Below are 19,287 nucleotides of genomic sequence, written 5' to 3' on the forward strand. Positions count from 1 at the left end.
ACAAAGGTCAAAAGCACAGATGCACTGTCTTTTATCTGGCACAGCTCCACTGTAGCTGGAGAGCAGTAGAGATGACCTGGGTCAAAGCTCACCCAAAGCTTAAAATATCATGAAAAATAGAGGCAGAAAACCAACCATTGAGCCATTTCTACCAAATCAGGAGGCTATTTCAGGAATAATCCTTCATCTTGTGGGCAGAAAATATTTGCAGGGTGTGCTTACTGAACAATATTTGCTGTGATTGTAGGTTGCTTTGCGTGGTTTCTGCTGCTTTGGTTTGCATGTTTAACTGTGTCAGAGCAAGAGAGGTGGTTTGATGACACCACCAGATTGGGAGTAATTACACACTTCTGCTACCCATCTTTATGGGGCTCCTCCTAACACTCTGCTCAGCCCTTGCCCACCAAATGTTCCCCCAGACCCAGGCCTGGCATCTAAAATGGAAAACTCTGATCCAGCACTCATCCATCCAGAACAGGGAAGCGTTCTGTCTAGGACCTCTATTTCCCTTCTAGACTAGACTCATACTCATCTCACCTCTATTTCTGTTAGTTCTCACTTTTATCATTGCCTTTGTTTTCTGCGAGGAGGAGAAATGTAGAAGCTGTGGAAATTGCCTCACAAACTACAAATCTTGCAAAGCTACAGGAAAAAGCAAGGTCAAAGTGCTGTTATTCCTGCCTGTGTTGTCTTTATATTATGAGGAAACCACCCAGGTGCATGAGAAACCGACGTTAGCTCTTTGTGGCCAACCATTATAAAGAAGAAAAAGAAAGATGCTTACAGTGTAGAACCAGAACTTCACAATGGGTGCATTGTAGAATTCATAGATTTTTCTGCCCAGGGGGATTAACCGGTGTCTGCTCTGAACTTCCTCTTCATCCTTCTTCCTGGAGGACTCCCCGTTGCTTCGTCCCAACATTGCCTACAGTGGAAGAGAAGGGATACCATCACAGCAGGGTTCTGGAGAGCATGGAGGTCAATGCGCTCATTCTACAGATGGGGAAAGCATGTTCATAGAACCTAAGAGCTTTGTTTAGGGCCCCCAGAGATTCAGAGGTTGCACCTTCCCTAAGTGTGCATTTGCACTACACAAAGAATCTGTGTACACTCTGCCTGCGATGAAAGGCCTTAGGGATACTTCTTGATCATGCTCTTCTCTTTCACCCTGGAACCTCTGGAGGCTGTGGTGATGGAAGATACTCAGAGTTCTGAGAGGGAGAAAGAGCATAACCTGGAAAGACCAGGAATTTGCCTTTCCTCCCAACCCCTCTCTCCCTCTGTATATTGTAAGACAGGCAGATCTGGGTTCAAATTCTTTCTCTACTCATATTAATTACTCTTAAATCAAAGGTGAATTGACTAGTAATACCTAATTTAGCCAACGGTTATGAATATTCAAGACGTTAAGTTATCTGAAGTGCCTGGAACTTAGGAACGCCTACCCAACCCTTAGGTATGTGCCTTGGTTCCTGGATTTCAAACCCCGTAAAGCCTGAACTACTGCTGGTGTTAGTCTGGTGATTCTAGTGACTCCTGGGCACACTGCCTCCTTCTGCATGGAAGAGTCGGTCAGATGGGACTAGAGAAGTCATATCTGACCTGGTAAGGCCCTCATCTCCAAGTTGTTGGAGACTAACTTAAGAATTCAGTTATTTCCTTCTCATTCCTGACTACAGCAGCAGCGGCAGCAACAATGATTAAACATCACAAAAAAGGCAGAATTTGAGAAAAGGCAGGCTCATGCCTGCCTGGGTGGCAAATGACAGGATGGATGCCCCAAAGATGGCTGAGGATCCTAATGGTGAAGACTTCCTGGTGCTGGGTCACTCAGAAATGGGACTGAGTCCTAGCCTGGGCACTTAGAACCTGTGGCACCTTGGACAAGTCTTTTAACCTAAGACTTAGTTTCGTTAACTGTAAAATAAGGGTAGTCACAGCACCTGATATAGGGTTGGTCTACAATCAGTTAGCACCTGGCACTCCATAAGTGCTCAGTAAACGTTAGGTGGTCCTTAAAGTGAACTAAAACTTCCTCAGATATTCTTGACTGAAATGATCTAGTTGGGATCTCTCACCAGACAAAAAAAACAGTGTGATATTAGGAGTCTATTACAGCATAATTTCTTGGCTTTAGTTCTTTTTATATTGTTCTAAGACAAGGTTAGTTCTACAATGTTCAGGAAATGAAATTTTTATTAAGTATGAGAACAGAGTAAAACCTTAAAACTGCTCAGAAATTGACAAGGACAGGAAAAAGTACTGGGGATATAGGTTTAAAGTTGAGAATCTAATTACCAAAATAATTTATCTTGAAGATGAGAACAGAAACAATCGCTAAATAAGTCTGCTTTCAAACTGCCTTACCTAAAATAGAATTAATATATTTGTATATGTGTCATTGCCTCAAATATCCACTTCACTCAAATATGTAACAATCACAAATAATTTACCTGTAACCATAGGATTTCTGGAGAAGGTAACTTCTATTTCTTTATGGACCCTTTGGCAGGTAAAGTACCTTTAATTAATGAATAGACAAGGTTCCACACTATGGCCTACCTGAGAATTAATTTTTATCAGTGAGCTGAGTCAATCTTCATGATGGATATAGCACTCTAGACAGCAACAGGGTTCTATAAATATCGATCACTGACCTCAGGAAACTCTGAAATTACATGATATTTGCCTTCTATGATTTATAATCTATGTAACATTATCCTACTTCTGTTCTGCTTATTTATATGCTCAATAATACAAGACCATTTGGGTACACAACAAGAGGAGAGCAAAGGCAGCTTGGAGAGTGGCATCTTGGGATACCCTCTAGGGATAGTGGCTTTCCCAACAGTTATAACAATGCCCTGGGTCTGTGGATGTGTTGGGACTTTATTGGGCAAAATTCAGGACACGTACCTGGCCAGGCACGTAAAACAAAAGCAAAAGCACAATCTGTTTTGCCTTTATTATTCAAAAATATTCCAAAAATGAGTGCATTTTTAAGAGGCTTGCCTTTCATGGTTTTAAGTAAAGCATTTTCGACATTTCATTAATTCTGGCCTAAGCAGCTTAACTTGCTGATTTTGTTGATTTCTTTTCCCAGTAGTCAAACATTTCCTTTGCCTACATTTCTTAAAGCAGATTGTAACAGGGTCAAATACAAAACTGGACAATATGGATTTCAGAATCTTTGCTGGCTGGACACAGACGTCACATCTGGGAAAGATCCTCTGAGGTGAACTAAGCTATTAAAGGCTACTAAAGTGAAACAAACTGAGGCTGGTATTCCACATAAAATTTTGGAAGGACCAAGGGAAAATGTCCCATTCCAAGAAAGGATATATTGGCTTAACACAGACGCTCAAATATCAATCCTCTGAAAGGAGTGGAGTTGTCAACAAGCTGCATTCTCCAATCCTGTCCTGGGTGAGCCGAGACCAGTGGTCCAGCAGTAACAGAATTTGTCATTAGGATCAAAGGAAGCTCTACTTTAAAAACAAGTGCCATCCAACCCTGACTTTTCCAGCCCGTAAGTCCCTTCCTTCCTTTCCTCCACCCTTCTGTATCAGCCGGTGCAGAATCAGCTCAGGCAGAAATGATGTGGTGTCTTCTACTTGGGTTCTCAGTAGACAGTGTCAGGGTTTAGTCTCTGGGAAGCAGATTTTGCTTTCAATCCACAGATGTATATTTTATGGTGGCTTCTTGAAGGATCAGATCCTCAAAACTCTGGACTGAGCAGGAGTGGGAGCTGCTTCTTTTCTTTTCTTCCTTGAGACCCAACCAGAAAGAATACTGCTTATCTTCTGGCTACTTTCTTAGGATCCTTCTGTGAGCATCCCTGGGATGTTCGCCAATGTCAGGGCTGTGTCATACTTGACACAGGGGGCCCAGACATTACGTTCGGATTCCCTCTACTATGTGGTGGACCAAACCAGCTGAGCACCTACATTTGAGACTAGGGAGAAATTCTTTGCATCCCTTAGCTTTATCAGGTAAAAGCATGGCCAATGGAGTCTGCATGCCCGGGTTCTAATCCCAGCTTTGCCACTAACTGACTGGGTAACCGTGGGCAGTTTAACCTGGGTCTCAGCTTCCTCATCTGTAAAATGGGATAACAATAGTACCTATTTTGTGGGATTGTTGTGAGGAGTCCATGAGTAAGTATATATAAAGCACTTAGCACCATTATAACAATATTAGCAAACATTTATCAAGCCTTACCATGTGCTAGACACCACTCTACCTTTGTTTACATGTACTTGTGAGGTAGTAATAATAATAATGTTACTATTCCCATGTTAGAGGTAAAGAAACTGTGCCTGAGGTCCCACAGTGATTAGGTTATGGGGCAGGATTCTGGCTCCAGAGTGAATACTCTTTAACCCTCTGCTGAAGTAGTCAATAAAGATTCGGTATTACTATGACCAATGTTTCTGCTAATGATCAAAATAGTATTTCCTACCCTTGAGGGGGTTCAGAGGCTAAAATTATGGTAAGATCTTTAGGGAAGACAGTTATCTGATCCTATCATAGTAGGAAGCTGACTCCTCCATTGATTATATAAGGTCCTGAAACTGAAAGCAAACATTGGATTTAAACTCAGTGAGTCAAAAGCTGTGAATAACTAACCAATCCAAAGAACGGTCTGATGCATATATCCTGCTGTACTTGGGGCTGGAAATGTGCCTGCAAATAGCTCTTTAGGAAGGACCTACTTACTAGAAAGAAGTAGCACTTATCTGGAGGAAAGACAATTCGCAGGACAATCCCACTAGGATAATAATGCAAAGGCCTTTGTCACCTGAGCAAAACCAATTTTTGTTTTCTCCTGCTATGACTTCTTCTGGGTCATCATGGTCATTGGTCAGCGTGGTGGGGAGGGTGGGGGATATCCAGGAAGCCCTGTGGAGTTGTTGTCTGATGTCTCCAAAGCTTTAAAGCTCTGTTTGTCCCTTTAACAGCATGCAATATTTTTAGACTTTGGATACAATCCAGTGGCAGTCACGCTGCTCTGGCGGGGGCTGTGGGAAGCTGTCCCACGCCCAGCTGCCCCGTTCCCCCTACAGAACAAAGCATCCCTGCTCTATAATTATACCAGGAAGAGCTAATAAAAGCCTTCCATACAAACCTCAAAATTCAATTAGTCCTGCATTTGTGAGCCTAACCTCGAAGACAGAGAAAGGCTTAGCTTCTGATCAGCACATCAGTTCCAGCTCAGTGAAGCCGGCTGCTCCCAAATCAAATTCCCTTTCCATCTTCGTGTGCTAAGACTGCCACATTACCTGGTTGTTTATAAAGCATCGTCTGTTTGGAACATACAGGGTGTCTCACTTTTGAATTTCACTGGGTTGTTCAGTGCCACTGACCCTGGCTGAAGGATTTCACATAGAATTAGTCCCTACAGTTATGTTATTTGTGCAGAGAGGCCACTTTTATAACATCTTGGTCTCAATACTTAAATGAAAGCACCTGCTGGGAGACTGGCCTCAAGAGTTATTAAATCTTGAGCCATATTAACAGGAGAGCTGGATTAGGGAGTCTCTCCCCTCGGATAATAACTGCATAGTTTTTTCTTACTGTCAGTTCCATGTCTTCCTCGTCTTTTTCCTTTGTGGGCTTCTCTGGTTCTTCCTGCTCCTTCTCTTGGAGGTGGATTTCCTGGGCCTGAGTCATATAGGGCATATCATCTTTGTTCTTGAACTCCAAGCTGAGAATTGAAGGAGGAAGTAGAATTCCCAGAATTACCTAAAGTAATAATAATGATAATAATAATAATCACATTTAAAGGATTAAGATAAGGGTGGTAGCTTAGAGTCAGAGAGCCTGGGGTGTGAGGTCTGTGTGTCTGTGTTCACGTGTGGGTGGATGCGTGTTGGGTGTGCCCTGAGTGAGGACCTGCATATTTGAACCGCTAAGCACATCCATGCTAAGGGAGTCACTTCTGCCCACGCTGGAACTGTTAATGCTCAGTAGCTCAGTCTGATTTTGGAGAAAGCAAGCATCTTACCCAAATACATCTCACCCAATTAACACCTACTATGCATGGGGGAAACTGAGGAAAACGACCCTATTTAAGGCAAAAGTGGTAAAGAATTCAGATTCCCATTTAGCCATTTGATAGCTCTTAACTTTGTGAAATCAATTCATACATATGTCCACTGGCATTCAGTTGCTAATGTGCCAAGTGGAGTTGATTATGTGTCATGTGGCTATCTTTGTAAAAAATACTGTCCAAAGTTGACCTTGAGAAAGTCCACGTTGGAAAGCATGTTACTCATTTTGGAGAGATTCCCCCTCAGCATTTGCTGCTGTCCAACAGAAACAGAAACACACACACATACACATGCTGTTATCACTATGAAAATCCCCCTGCACAAATGCCCTAGGAGGCCTAGCACTATATTTCTCTCATGAATAAACAACATGCTTAAGTCTCCATGTGATGATACTAAATTCACTGGCTTTTCTCATGAGAGGGCAATAATCTCATTCTCCCTTGGCAGGGACCAAGTGCATTTCTAAATGTTAATACTGACATCTGACTTGTGTTCCCCAAATCCTCTCCCACCTCTTCCCTCAATCCTAAAATGGTTCTGTGTATAAGGCTTCTGAATATGAACCTCCTTGAAGAAAGTATACCAAAATGACGAGCTAAAAGAGGTCATGAAGGGTAAGTAAAAATTATCCTCAAGTAATGAGGCAGGAACAGCCTGTGCTCAAGTGCCCAGGGACTTGAGAGCAGCTAAGGGAAAAGGAAGAGTGGTGACCTGACTCAGGGTGCCTGGCAGGCCTGGGAAGGCTCAGGTGGCATGCCTGGCAGCCTTTAGGGGACATGACACCCTGTCCTCAGAGCTGAGAGCCAGGCTTGGCGGTCATCAGCAGAGCGGTGATGGAATGCCCATGACCTACTTCACGGAATCCTTCTGTGACTCTGGGCCAAGAGCCCACAGAAAAGGTGGGATGTGGGGTTGGGATGCTGGTTCAATCAGGGTGACCTCAGCAGACTGCTCTGGTCTGGTGGCCCTTCTGCTTTGGGCTGACCTCAGAGTTACTTAGATCGGGTAGTTCTAGGTAATTATGAGCCTGGCTGGCTTCAGGTGGAACAGCCACAAACTGTAAACAGACAAAGCATTTTAAAACATTTTTTCAATCTTCCCCTCCCATTTTTTGTCTCTTTTTAAAACTTTTATCAGTTTTAATGTTTTCTTTGTAAAACACTGAAGAAAACATACAAAATCAAAAGCCACTCATTATCCTACTTCTTGTATTTTCAACCCCAGGGATAACCACTACAAACAGTTTATTGTATATTCTTTCTGTTTTTCTTAAACTATGAAGTTATATATATATATAACTGAGAATTGCATGGACATGCTTAAAAAAGAAAAATGGACTCAGGCCCTACATATGCCTGAAGAAGAGATCAGGATATCTAGCAACAACTTTACATATAAATCTATCTCATTTTTATTTCGGTTCAGGCTCGCATGCAGGTAAAAGGTTGCCTGAGTTTCTCCTGGGGCAGCATGGCTTGTGCCAGAGTAAATGGTACCTCCTGTGGTACCCGTGTGTGACCAACACCTTTGGAGAAACATTCATATCTAGGCATGATTTAGCAGAAATTGAGGCAAGCCCTCATCTCTGTATTAAAAAGAAAAAACTCACTATATAGAAGATTCTGATGCACAGTTGGGGCTCAGAACCACCCTGCTGAGATAAGAGAATGCCTAACACCACTGCAGATTTGGCTTGGAAAACTCCGAGCAACCCTCTGGTCCTCATAGCCAAAAGGGCCTTCTGGGCGCGCTGACCTTGAGGCCTGAGTTCTTGCGCATCCGGAGCCGCCCCATCCACATGTCTGTGAGCAACATCTGGCTGCACGTGTGCGCGATGAAATCACGGTGCTTGGCAGCCACTGCGAGCTGCAGGCATGTGGCATTGCTCCAGTTCTTTAGTTCGTATGTCAGCAGTTTCATGGCCAGCTGCTCATCCTGCTTGTAGGACTGGTCCAGAAGCTCCACGGCCAGCTGGCCAAAGTCCCTGAAAGAGAGAATGAAGTGCTGTCTTTTGGCCATCTTGGAAACTTAGCTGAAGAAAGTGGGGACCCATTGGCCAAGCCATAAAGGGTGGTTGCTATGTGCTCTAGCTGTTTCTTATGGGGTCTAGTTTGTTTATTCATTCATCCAGCCAACCCCCGTGAATCATTTACTGTGTGCCACATACCATGTTTAGAACTGAGGGTGTATGGTCCCTGTATTCAAGGCCCCCAGTTGAAGGAATATGGATGGGGAAGCAGACTCAAAAGATCAGAGTGCAGTGTGTTGTCTTCTTAAATGTGACAGACCTCAGATCATAGCTGAGCCTTGTCAACCACAAGTGTGTGATCTTGGAGAAGTTACTTAAAGTCTCAGAGTCTCATTTTCTTCAGGTGTAAAACATGCATCATAAGGGGACCTACCTCTTGGGGCAGTTGAAAGGATGAAATGAAATCTATGCATCTGTAGGTACCTCTGTATCTAGCACCATGCACCATAAATGTTAATTATTTGTGTCCACCCTCTGTGTGCACTATTGGGGTGATAACTGTCTCCCCTTAAAGTACTGGGTAGCTCAGACAACAGTAGTTGGGGTCCACCTTCCCTTCTCTTCCCCTGACCTCCCCATTTGCTGGGCTGTCCAACCTGGAGTTGTGGTTCAGCTCCTGGGAGATGTCATCTACCATGTCATTTTCGGAAGCCTCATGAGCCATGGCTTTGCAGAGCTTGCAGGCCACCAGGGCCTTGGCCATGGCCTCCTCACCATGCTGCCAGAAGAAGAGGGCCATCTTCTGCCGTTTCATCAGGACAGCCCACACCATCAGCTCATGGAAAGGGAAAGGGAAGTGGTTGATCTCTGGGTCATCCAAGTCAATGTCCACCTCTTCTTCACGCTTCTTGGTTGTCTTCCTTCCTCGCCTCAAGGGAACATCATCCTGTAATTTTAGGGAAAAGGCACAGAGGTTGAGTTAGAAATGAATTGCTTCAATTCAGTAAATAGTTACTGTATCTACCACTGGCCCAGCTCTGGGATAGATACAGAAGTGAACCATGGTATCCCATACATGCCTAACTTTAAAACAAGTTACAATAACTGCATAAGCACAGTTCTATGGGAACATGTCAGTGTTACACTTTAATTTGTTTTTGAGTATCTTTAATGGGTCCCCCCCCCTTTTTTTTTAACTTTTGCCCATTTTTTCCTGTACAGGTAGGGTTATTTGTACCTCATGGTGGACAACACTATCTCTTCCGGTGAAAGGACAAGGACATCCTATACTCACATTTGCATATTTGACAATAACCACTTGAACAAAAGATGGGAGACAAGCTGTCTCAAGTTTCTGCATACTTCATTAGATACGTTTGTGAAGAATTTCTCGACTTTGGATCTGTTGCCATTTGTAAACATTCATGAGTAGATTTCATTTACTGGAATTTATTTGCTTCCTTGGCTTTCAAGTTAGGATTTTTTTTTCAAACAGGATTTATTTTCCTGTTTGCAATACTAACATAACCTCATGATAGAATTTTTAAAGCTACTGCAAACCTGCCCCCTTGATACTGGGAAAAATTTCACTTTTCTTATTTTAGAATCATGTACTGAGCCCTACCACTGGAATGAACTTACATACTTTAAAAAATATGTAATAAAGAGAATAAATAATTGACACTGATAATTCGAGCAAACACTTACCTCCATTCCTAGCAGTTTCAAGGCTTTGGGCTGTTAAAAAAAATGTTATACACAAAGTTAGACCTTTCTTTATAGAGGTAAGAAAAGAATCCTACTATATCTTAAACAGGTAATGGAATGAATCTATTGTACCATATAGCATTTATTCATTTCACTAAATAAAACACCCTAAGGGGGAACCTATTTATAGAATTTCTAAGAGAATTAGGGATATACTGATTTTAGAATTACAGAAAATTAGGAAACTGGAGAGGCATAATGAGATTTCCCAAGGGTAGAGCCTGCAGGCTTATTATCTCTTTTGTGGACCAAGATTTCTTCCATCTTCCTAAACCAACCCACTTGGCTGATATCTCCATGACATCAAGCACTTGAGTGAACAATGAAACATCCCACTAAACTATGAGATGTTTCTCAAACCTCTGAAAGACCTGTTATCTGAAGACTTGGGATAACTCAGAAATACTCTGTTTAGATGCTTCATGCTGGCTGTCTCTCTCTGCTGCTGTACAGTAGAGCAAGGGTGAGTGGGGCCAGAGGCACACGTGCTGATGGCAAAAGGCACTCCAGGGAACAGAAAGTGTAAGCACACACAGAAGCACCACTGATCACACTGGCAATGTGCAAGACAGGCACAGACCAAGACGGGAAGAGAAGGCAACTCAGCAAGTTATAGAACTAATTACAATGCATATAGATAAAAAGCTTTTGGTGGTGGTGGTGGTGGGGGGCGTCCTCAATAATTTACAGTATAAACAGATTCCAAGATCAAAACCTTGAAAACTGCAGAGGTAGATAATAAGGTTGATTTGAATATAATTACTATTCTCTGATCACTAAGGTACACTCTCAATGCCAGTTTCTGAGTTGAACTGGACCTAGCAAGGAAAAGAAAGACTTGTAACACCCAGCGCCATTTTTTTCCCTTTTTTTTCAACATTTGATGGCAGAGGGAAGAAGAGGCAGGGCGGTTGCCTTCTCATCTGATCTCCTCCTTGGAGACAATGAAGCCACACTCCAGATCTACCACACCCCAGTCCTCCCAGGAGTCCAGGAAATGGAACCTGCCGCCAGCCTCACCCTCTTGGGGCCAAAAAGATTGTGGTAGAGCGTCCGGAAGCGCTTGCGTGTGTAGTTGCAGCGATAAGCCCCGCCCATCAGGTACTCAATCACCAGGCCGATGTCGATCAGGCTGATTCTGTAGTCTGGGGGCAGGTTCCCCTACCAAGGAAGAACGAAACAAACACACAAATCCAAAAGACAGTGTGGTTTACTAGGGATTCTATTCCACGTGTTCTATAACTATTTTAGAGTAAAATAATAATAGTAATAGTAATAATAATGAAAAAAGAAAGATATGAATGTATTATTATGCTGGTTAATCAATTCACCTTAAAATAGATCCAACCGAAACCTGGATATTCTCGCTTGGAAAGAAGACACAAGTTAAATAAGAAGATGCAGTAATCGTCGGCAATAACAGAAAATCAAAATACTTATTCAAGTCTTCAGCTGGGGAGAAAAAAACACCAGTGTAGCAGAAAGAAACACAAGGCTAGACATGGCAAATGCTACCACTCCCCTCCACTGGGAACTAGGGTCCCCACATGTTCCCCCCTCGACCCCCTCGCTGCTCTGCTTCTGACCCAGGCTTGTGACTGTCCTCTTGCTGATCATTTATTTCTTCACACTCACTAAATGAAGACTCCTTCCAGAAGATGATTGTTATTACCAGGGACTTCATCAGGGGAAATATGCTTAGAGCTCCAATCTCCTTTACACAAAACTTCTATTAACAATGAAAAAAATGGCACCTTTTTCATTAAAGGAGAGCAGCATGGATGTCATGACAAAGTCCCTTATGAACATCCCTTGTGTTTAAAGAGAAGGTGGGGTGGAATGAGAGAAATAATTTTCTTAATGGACTATTTATTTTCCCAGAATTAAAGAGATTTTGCATACTTTCTTTCAAAGAATAGTGCTTCTTAAAGACCCAGAGCTATGATATAAGTTTTAGCTGCCTGCACGTATAGATGCAAAGACAGAAAAGTTTTTTATTATTATCTACTCATTACTGGTTTCTACTTCAACAGTGAGCTCTATAGGGTCTGAGGAAAATTCTTGCTTTGTTAAGTCAAGTTAATCAGGTCTGTTTGTAGGAAATTCTAGGTTCACAGGGAGTTTCAGAGGAGAGAACTGATCAGGCCTTACTGTCTGGTTTAGTTCCCTGATGTGGGAGTGTGCTCTATATCATGAATGTCAGGGGCACTGTGTTTGTGGATATATTTTGAAGAGGCCCCAGGGCTTTGTCCACTCTGGGCTTTGTCTTTAATAGGAGACTCACCCAGGATGCTGTGTGAGCTTTCTGCCACTTCACAGAGGTGGCTCATAGCAATAGTGGTGGTTTTCCAACTCTAGTGGCATCAGAACCACCTGGGGAACCTGGTGACAGTGCAAAGGCCTGGACCCTGTCCTGCTTCAATATGTGAGCCTCTATAAGCTGAATGAGCTGTCAAGGTGATTTTGTGGTCAACTAAGTAAGGTTCGGGTGGGATTACACAGCGGAATTGGGAAATTCATAGTGTATGAAGATTATCATTGTCATTAGGAAATTAACTTATGTAGTTTTATTAACTGAAGGTAGGTTCAGTTCTCCTTACTCAGCTCTCCTATGTCAACAGCATCCATTTGGCCCACTGTATCGAATCATCAGTCCTATAACACCATTTTTTAATTGTTTCATTTATCTTTGTATTCCCAATACCTGCTATATGACAGGCATTCAATATTTTTTTTTTTTGGTCACAAATGTGAGTAAGTGAAAGAGTGAAATTGACATGGTTGGGATCAAGCCTTAGTTTGGGGTTTTTCAACATTATCTTCTCAGTAACAACTCACTAGGTCACTAGGCACAGTGTATGAGTCGCCCCCGGCTGAGAAAGCCCCAGGTCATGGGGAAGGCTGATTTGAAATACATACATGTACACCGCTGTGTCTGTATTCTCACTGGGGTAGGAATAAGGGGTAGCAACCGAAGCACCAACCCAAGAGACCCCAGTGCTGCTCTCTAGACCTCCTTGCTGCCGGCAGACTTATTGCCTAGCCTCGCCCCCTGGGATCTACCTCTCCCTTGGCCTGGGCTGGCTTGGGGATCTAATTTGAGCCTTCTGAACAGGATGGGACTGGGTGGGCATTATATACAAGAGGGAAGAACCACAGAGCCCCTCCCATCCTTAACCTGGGCCAATGAGAACTCTATCCGAGTACCTCTTTACCTGAATTTTCCTGTCCCCAAAACTGCTTTCTCCTCTCCTCCCTACCTTTCTCAGAAGTTTGAAATCTCCTTTGAAGATTAGCACCACAGTCTAACTGAATCTCCAAGTTAAGCTATCCCCAGGCTTATCAAGAAAGACCAACTGTCCAACTTCTTCATGTAAAGGCTTGGTAAACATATAAAAATGGGAACTCAGTGGAAGATTCACCTTAAGATAGTAACTGTTCATGTACTGTTCTTCCTGTAAACATTCAACTGAATCTAAAAATATTGCCTGTGCAACCCCATGATTTGGGGGGAGGTTTAACAAGGCTGCAGTTTCTGTATTGTCTGGCTCTCACTGGACGGTTAGACAAGGCTGTTATTTCAAGGGCAGAAGAGCCTGAGCACACTCAGGGCAGCCTCATCCCCATATACATTTGGCTTCTACAAGGATGGCCCCAGAGGATGCCCACCCCAGCCGTGCTATTCTCCTTGGCGCTGTGAGGCTTGCAGGGGAGAGAGCACTAGATGCAAGCCAGCTTCTCTGGGTTCTGCCTGTTCTGCATGAACCAGCCACTTCCCCTCAAGGCCTCAGTTTTCTTCCCAGTTAAAGGGGTTGAACTCCATGTCCTCTATGATCTGTAATGCTTAAATACTAGGTTTCAGAAAAATCCCCAAAAGGTTTATTGTGATGCTACTGAAAGGCAATCATAGCAAGTCTATAAATTTGTGCCTACTTTAAATCTTGTAACAATTTCCTGAATTTAAAACTTGGGTAACAGTGAGCCTAACAGCTATATATTTTCTTTTGAGAAACCTATGTGTGAACATGAGTTAGAATGCTAAGAACAAGAATCAATGTTGCCTGAAGGCCAGTATTGAATGGCAACATTTATGCCTTTGAGGTGTCTATAAGAACGGGTTGTTAGGAAAGTAATAATCATAAAATTCAAAATAAATAAAAATTTTAGAGGTACAACAGTTTTTGCAAAATTTTATGCAAATTCATAAAGGGTTGATAGGCTTATATACTACCAAAGAAGGTGCTAGGATATTCTTTTCCTGGAAACTTCTTATATAAAGCTTGATTATTTTGGAGTGGTTTTTGTATGATCTGGTCTGAAGCAGAAGGACTCGGTGACCCTTCCAGGTTACTGAGCTTTGAGTGAGGGCCTGAAAGGAACTGGCCTGCATTCTGTTTGACCACAAGGGGGAGATGGTTACCTAAATGAAGGCAATGAGGGTTCCTCCCTCAACAGTATTTACCTGCCTGTTCTGTTTTACATGTGTGAAAGGCGATGTAAAGGAATACAGAGCCGACTAGAAGATTTGCGAACAAAGAGAGTCAGACGCTCTTGTTGAAGTGATATCCGGAGAAGGGAGAGCTTGTTTTACCAAGTAATGTGTTTGAACTCAGCCTGCAAGACTGATTGCATGTGCTGCTTTCCAGAGGCTTTTGGGAGTGGAGAAATTAAGGGAAATTAGTTTAACAATTTTTTACTAGGGAGAATGGAAACCTTTGGGGAGGAAGAAATAGATTTCATAATACAAATAAAATTGGGTACAATTTAGGCCTTCTAGGATGACTATGCCCTGGGTGAACTCTGAAAGGGATGGCAGCACTGGTGAATGTCTGAGATGCTGGACAGGTGGTCTTCACCACCTGTGTCCTGCAGATGTCACAGGTGTGCAGAGAGCAGCCACAAACATAGCCCCACAGTGGAGATAGCACTAGGATGAACTGTAGTCATCACTGCCCTCCATTTGACCCTGGATAGATCACTTCCTCTCTGTACTTCAGTTTGTGCTCTAAAAATACGCAGTGTGGACACAGTTACTCCTAAGGTCCTATGTCTAAAGGTCCAACTGTTTGATCACTACCTGGCAAGCTGCTCATATTCCTATGCTGCCAGGTCACTCAACAGAGATCCCTGTCCAGAACTTCCAGAGTTGATCCACTTTCCAATAATCCCCTGGAGTTTGGTTAGTGGAGATGGTGGTTCAGAGACAAGGGAGGATAGAGGGACAGACAGGGATGGGGTTATGCTCATAACATCCACCTCCTTTAGAAAAAGTTGAGAAACTGCCACCTCATATACCAACAGGTAATGTCCAAAAACCTTCTGGAGGAGTCTTTCTTTGCTTGGCTCCTTTTCAAATAGGAAGTCAGTGTACTGGAGTACTATTCATTCCGCCTGCTGTTTCTGTTATTCCTTGCTCCCCTTTTTGGTGATTACTTTGGTAATTGGTAAAGCCTGACACTTATTTCCCATTTCACGCCTTAACAACACATAGCAAGCCACAGGATTCAAATAATTTGGCCCACAGAATAAAAGAGAGAGGCTTGGATCTATGGGTAGGTAAATTTGACAACTTGAAAAGGTTGTCTCCTTTTTTCATGCTATGAGCTATGACTCTGAAGCTAAATTTTAATCCATGCCACGCCCAAGGATGTCTTTTAATTAGAAGAATAATTTAAACTCACTTATTAGATCTGCTCTTCTAAATGCACTCTGTGTTTTAGATGTCAGCTCATGATATTACTATCAGATTTCAGCTGTTTAGGGGACACTTTTTTTTTTCTTTGAAACTCATAATAAGCCTTCAAAATAAGACTGTTTCCTTCTGATGTATGTAAGGTGTAAAACGATAGCTGGTTGTCAGATTCACCAAGGGAGAGTGGCAAAAAGACCATCCTGGTGAAAATTCATGGGAAAAGAGGACATTCCCTCAATGTGTGGCATGGCAATGGATTGGGCAACCAGTCTTTAAAAAAATAAGAATGTTTCTGCAAATTTGCATGGATTTAGCAGATGGGGTTATGAAAATGTCCTCTCTTTACCCAGTGTGTTTGAAATGCTTTTTCTTAAAAATTCTGCCAAGTTCTAGGTCTTGATTCCCATGTAAGTGAATTTTAAATGATAATTTCACCACTACTCCTACATAAAACTCAGATATCGCCCCCCTTTGGTGGGAAGGGATAATGCAGGCAGTCTGAAGTATTAGCACATTTAATTTAAGGAAGAAAAACTACTACTTTAAAACATACAGAGGCACAAATTGAGCAGACAGTTAGCTACTAAAATGGCAAGTTATATTTCATGGAAAAGCAGACAGACTTAGGCCACTCTGGTTTAATATGAGAGCATTGGTACATCCAATGGATTTATGCATGAAAATGGTTCAGGAAACTGGGTTGGCTGATACCACTTTAAATTTCTGATTGATGCTGAATAGTTAGCAACTCTACCTCATTGCTCCTAGATTGCTCCCTTGATATAAATAATTTGTAATTTTGAAACTAGATTTGAAACTATCCTTTGAAGCCCACAGAACTTCATGTTCAGTTTTGTATGTTTCAAAGGATAGCGGGACTTGGAGACGTCAAGCTGGTTAACTTACGATGGTCTGACAATTTCTAAATGCGTTCTCTGGGCTCATAAGAATTATTTACATTTAATTTTATAGACATATTATCAAACACTATGTTTAAGGTCCAGAATTGTGTTTCTAACTTTTGAACAGCATTCATTTTGTACCAGGGCTTATCACTTACGGATTAATTTTTTGGTCATAAATTAAATCAATCAATATGTACATAAACTCCTATCGATCAGAAAACACAAAGTACACGCTAATTATTATGTTCCTTAATTCTGAAAACTGTCTAAGCTGCCCAAGATTTTCTTAGCATTTTGAAACTAGTTTTTGTAGATTTTTCATATCTTAATGGCATGAATTGCTGGAAGTCATCTGGAATCATCTGAGGAAGATGTGCACCAATATTAATTTCTCTCTTATTCACTTCTTTAAAAACTACAAACAAACCTCCCCCCCATTTTCAGCTCCTTTCATCCATAAAACGTAGACACTTCCAACTCCTGTGGCTACCACTGTTATTCCTTCCTGCTCTCCAATAGTCAGACACTCACCTTTATCTTAGAAATAAACGGAGTCTGCATTTTCTGCCCCTATTTATTCCCAAGGGAAGGAACTAAACATAGGTTTTCACTTCTCTCCACCATACTGGCGCTCTCTTTTCCCAAGAAAAGAGGTAAACTGTTTCTAAGCCAGTCCAGTACTACCCTGAGTGATTTGTTTTCATATTCTCCTGTTACTGAATTAGTAAGCAAACGAATCCTTATATAACTATATTCTTGCTCTGGTATTTGGATCACACTTGAAAGAAAACTAAAACTGCTCCTGACTGATAGTCCTTCCTCCCCAATCCTTACCATCCTGTCCTTTCTTGTTAGTCTCTATTATTTTTGATGTACATCTTTAGCTAAGAAAAAAAAAAACCTACCTTAAAAATCTCTACAGGCCTTCTACTAAATGTAAGCAAATGTAGGAGGCAGCTAATGGGATTTCAGAAAAAGGAAAATGACACTGCAAAGCAGAGTCCTACAGGGAAGAAAACCTATTAGGAGGAATTTTGTTCATTTGTATTCAGTAAAATTTAACGGCAAAAATTCCTTTGAAAATCAGGCAAGACCTTGAGAAACTGGGTGATGGAGGTGGATGAATGACTTTATTTGAAGGCTTGGATTGGCCAATGGCTGGGACTGAGGGACAAAGGCACAGATTCCTTCAGTGACACAGACAAGATTAAGGTGAGGGGGGTACTATTTTACTTACTATTTTAGAAAAACTCAAGACATTTGCTGAAAGACAAGCAGCAAGTATCCTGGCAAAGAATACATGCTGGAGGTATACACCTAATCTTCTGAGGTACTTCCCCCTTGTTGAGTTTCTAGGCAATTTTAAGCCAAGATAAATTAAATAAAATAGGAAGATTTGAGGAAAAGAGAAATGGGTTTGTTGAAGGCAGCTATGCTTATGGCTTGAAATGAGGCAGGGCATGGAAAGATGTGATTTTGGTAAAAAAAAAAAAAAAAAAACCAGGTTGCTGCGTTGGATGTACAGATTATAAAGCATCTGGTTTCCTTGCTTTGAAAGAACTACAGGTTCCAGTCACATGAAGATGGGTAATTTTTTCTGTAAGATTGTGCGGAAATGAGAAGAAAGTTCCCGAGGGCCAATTAAAGGAGGTTTTTTGTGCCCTTTACTCCTTAGCAGCAAAGGCCCAGCTGGTTAATAGGTACATTATAAGCAGCCCTAGGGCCTTTGTTTGGTCTTTTGAAGGAAAAGTTAGAAAGTGGGTACAGGACACCTGAAGGGTAGTTCTAGCCAATGACTTCCTATGAGATGAAAGAATTTTTTACCTTCCTTTGTAGCTTTCTCTAAGTATGTCCTATGGACTCTGGCAAAGAATTGCTACAAACTGGTAGGTAGGTATACCTGTGTGTGTGTGTGTGTGTGTGTGCGTGCAAACACATATGTATGGGGTGGGGGATGTGCTACCATCTATTTTATCCTTTGGAGTTAAAAACATCACTTTCAGGGAACCTTGTCGAAGGTTCAGAACTGAAGCTACCTCTAAAAGACTGAATAGGGAAAAAGAACAAGTACTTGGTTAAGATTAAATGTAACCTCCCTGTGCCTCATTCTTCTCATCTATAAGTGGGAATACTACTATATAATAATAAAAAAATAACTACTTCACAGAATTTTTGTGAAGATGAAATGAGCTAAGAGGCATAGAAAGCTTAGATTAGTGTTACACATAATCTTCAATAAATCCTAGGTGCCATTATTTATTATTATTACTATATTATTATTAAAGGATCTGAGTTCTAATCCTAGCTCCTAACTACTCAGTACGGTTCTCACCTCCTTGTATTTCAGCTTCCTCATTTTAAAATTGGGAATAAACCTACTTGATCCAAACCAACTGTCTTTCCAACCCCCTCAAATTAGATGATGAATGTGGAAAAATACACTGGAAAAAATATGGGGGCAGCAGAACGGACTATATGTGTGTGTGTGTGTGTTGTAGTCTCTTTTCTCTGAGACTTTCTGAGCTATGCTTACTATGCTTTGTGTCATGCTAGAAATGGCAGTGATACACTGTTGTCAGGAGCTAGTGAATATAGATATTTTTCATGGTCAGCATGGAAACTAGCTCCCCAAACAGCGGGGAGTATATAAAAAAAACCACAGGTAATGGCATAAATCCACATGGCATGGGGGAAAAGCCTAGAGTTCCACTATCCGAAAGCATTATGTCCAATGAAAGCATCTAAAACCACAGAGACTGGAGATAAAAACCGCAGCTGCATCATAAGCAGAGATGTCAGAGTTAAAAGACACACACCCACACCCACACAACCACACACCCACAGCATCCTGAAATGAGCAGGGGTCTGGCAGGGACAGGAATACTCTGGCAGCTCGTG

The 19,287-nt window shown here is 41.9% G+C and overlaps 1 protein-coding gene across 1 annotated transcript in view; it reads right to left on the reverse strand.

The window, feature by feature from the left end:
- The window catches only part of TRPM3 (transient receptor potential cation channel subfamily M member 3), a 466,869-nt gene that overhangs the window by 73,034 nt on the left and 374,548 nt on the right, over positions 1 to 19,287 (reverse strand). Inside the window, 7 exon segments of the mRNA XM_032477819.1 lie at positions 785 to 925; positions 5,578 to 5,745; positions 7,812 to 8,040; positions 8,682 to 8,971; positions 9,733 to 9,762; positions 10,813 to 10,953; positions 11,124 to 11,159. Coding sequence (XP_032333710.1) covers positions 785 to 925; positions 5,578 to 5,745; positions 7,812 to 8,040; positions 8,682 to 8,971; positions 9,733 to 9,762; positions 10,813 to 10,953; positions 11,124 to 11,159 — 1,035 coding nt within the window.

The sequence above is a fragment of the Camelus ferus genome, chromosome 4 (assembly GCF_009834535.1).
Source record: "Camelus ferus isolate YT-003-E chromosome 4, BCGSAC_Cfer_1.0, whole genome shotgun sequence".
Taxonomy (NCBI): domain Eukaryota; kingdom Metazoa; phylum Chordata; class Mammalia; order Artiodactyla; family Camelidae; genus Camelus; species Camelus ferus.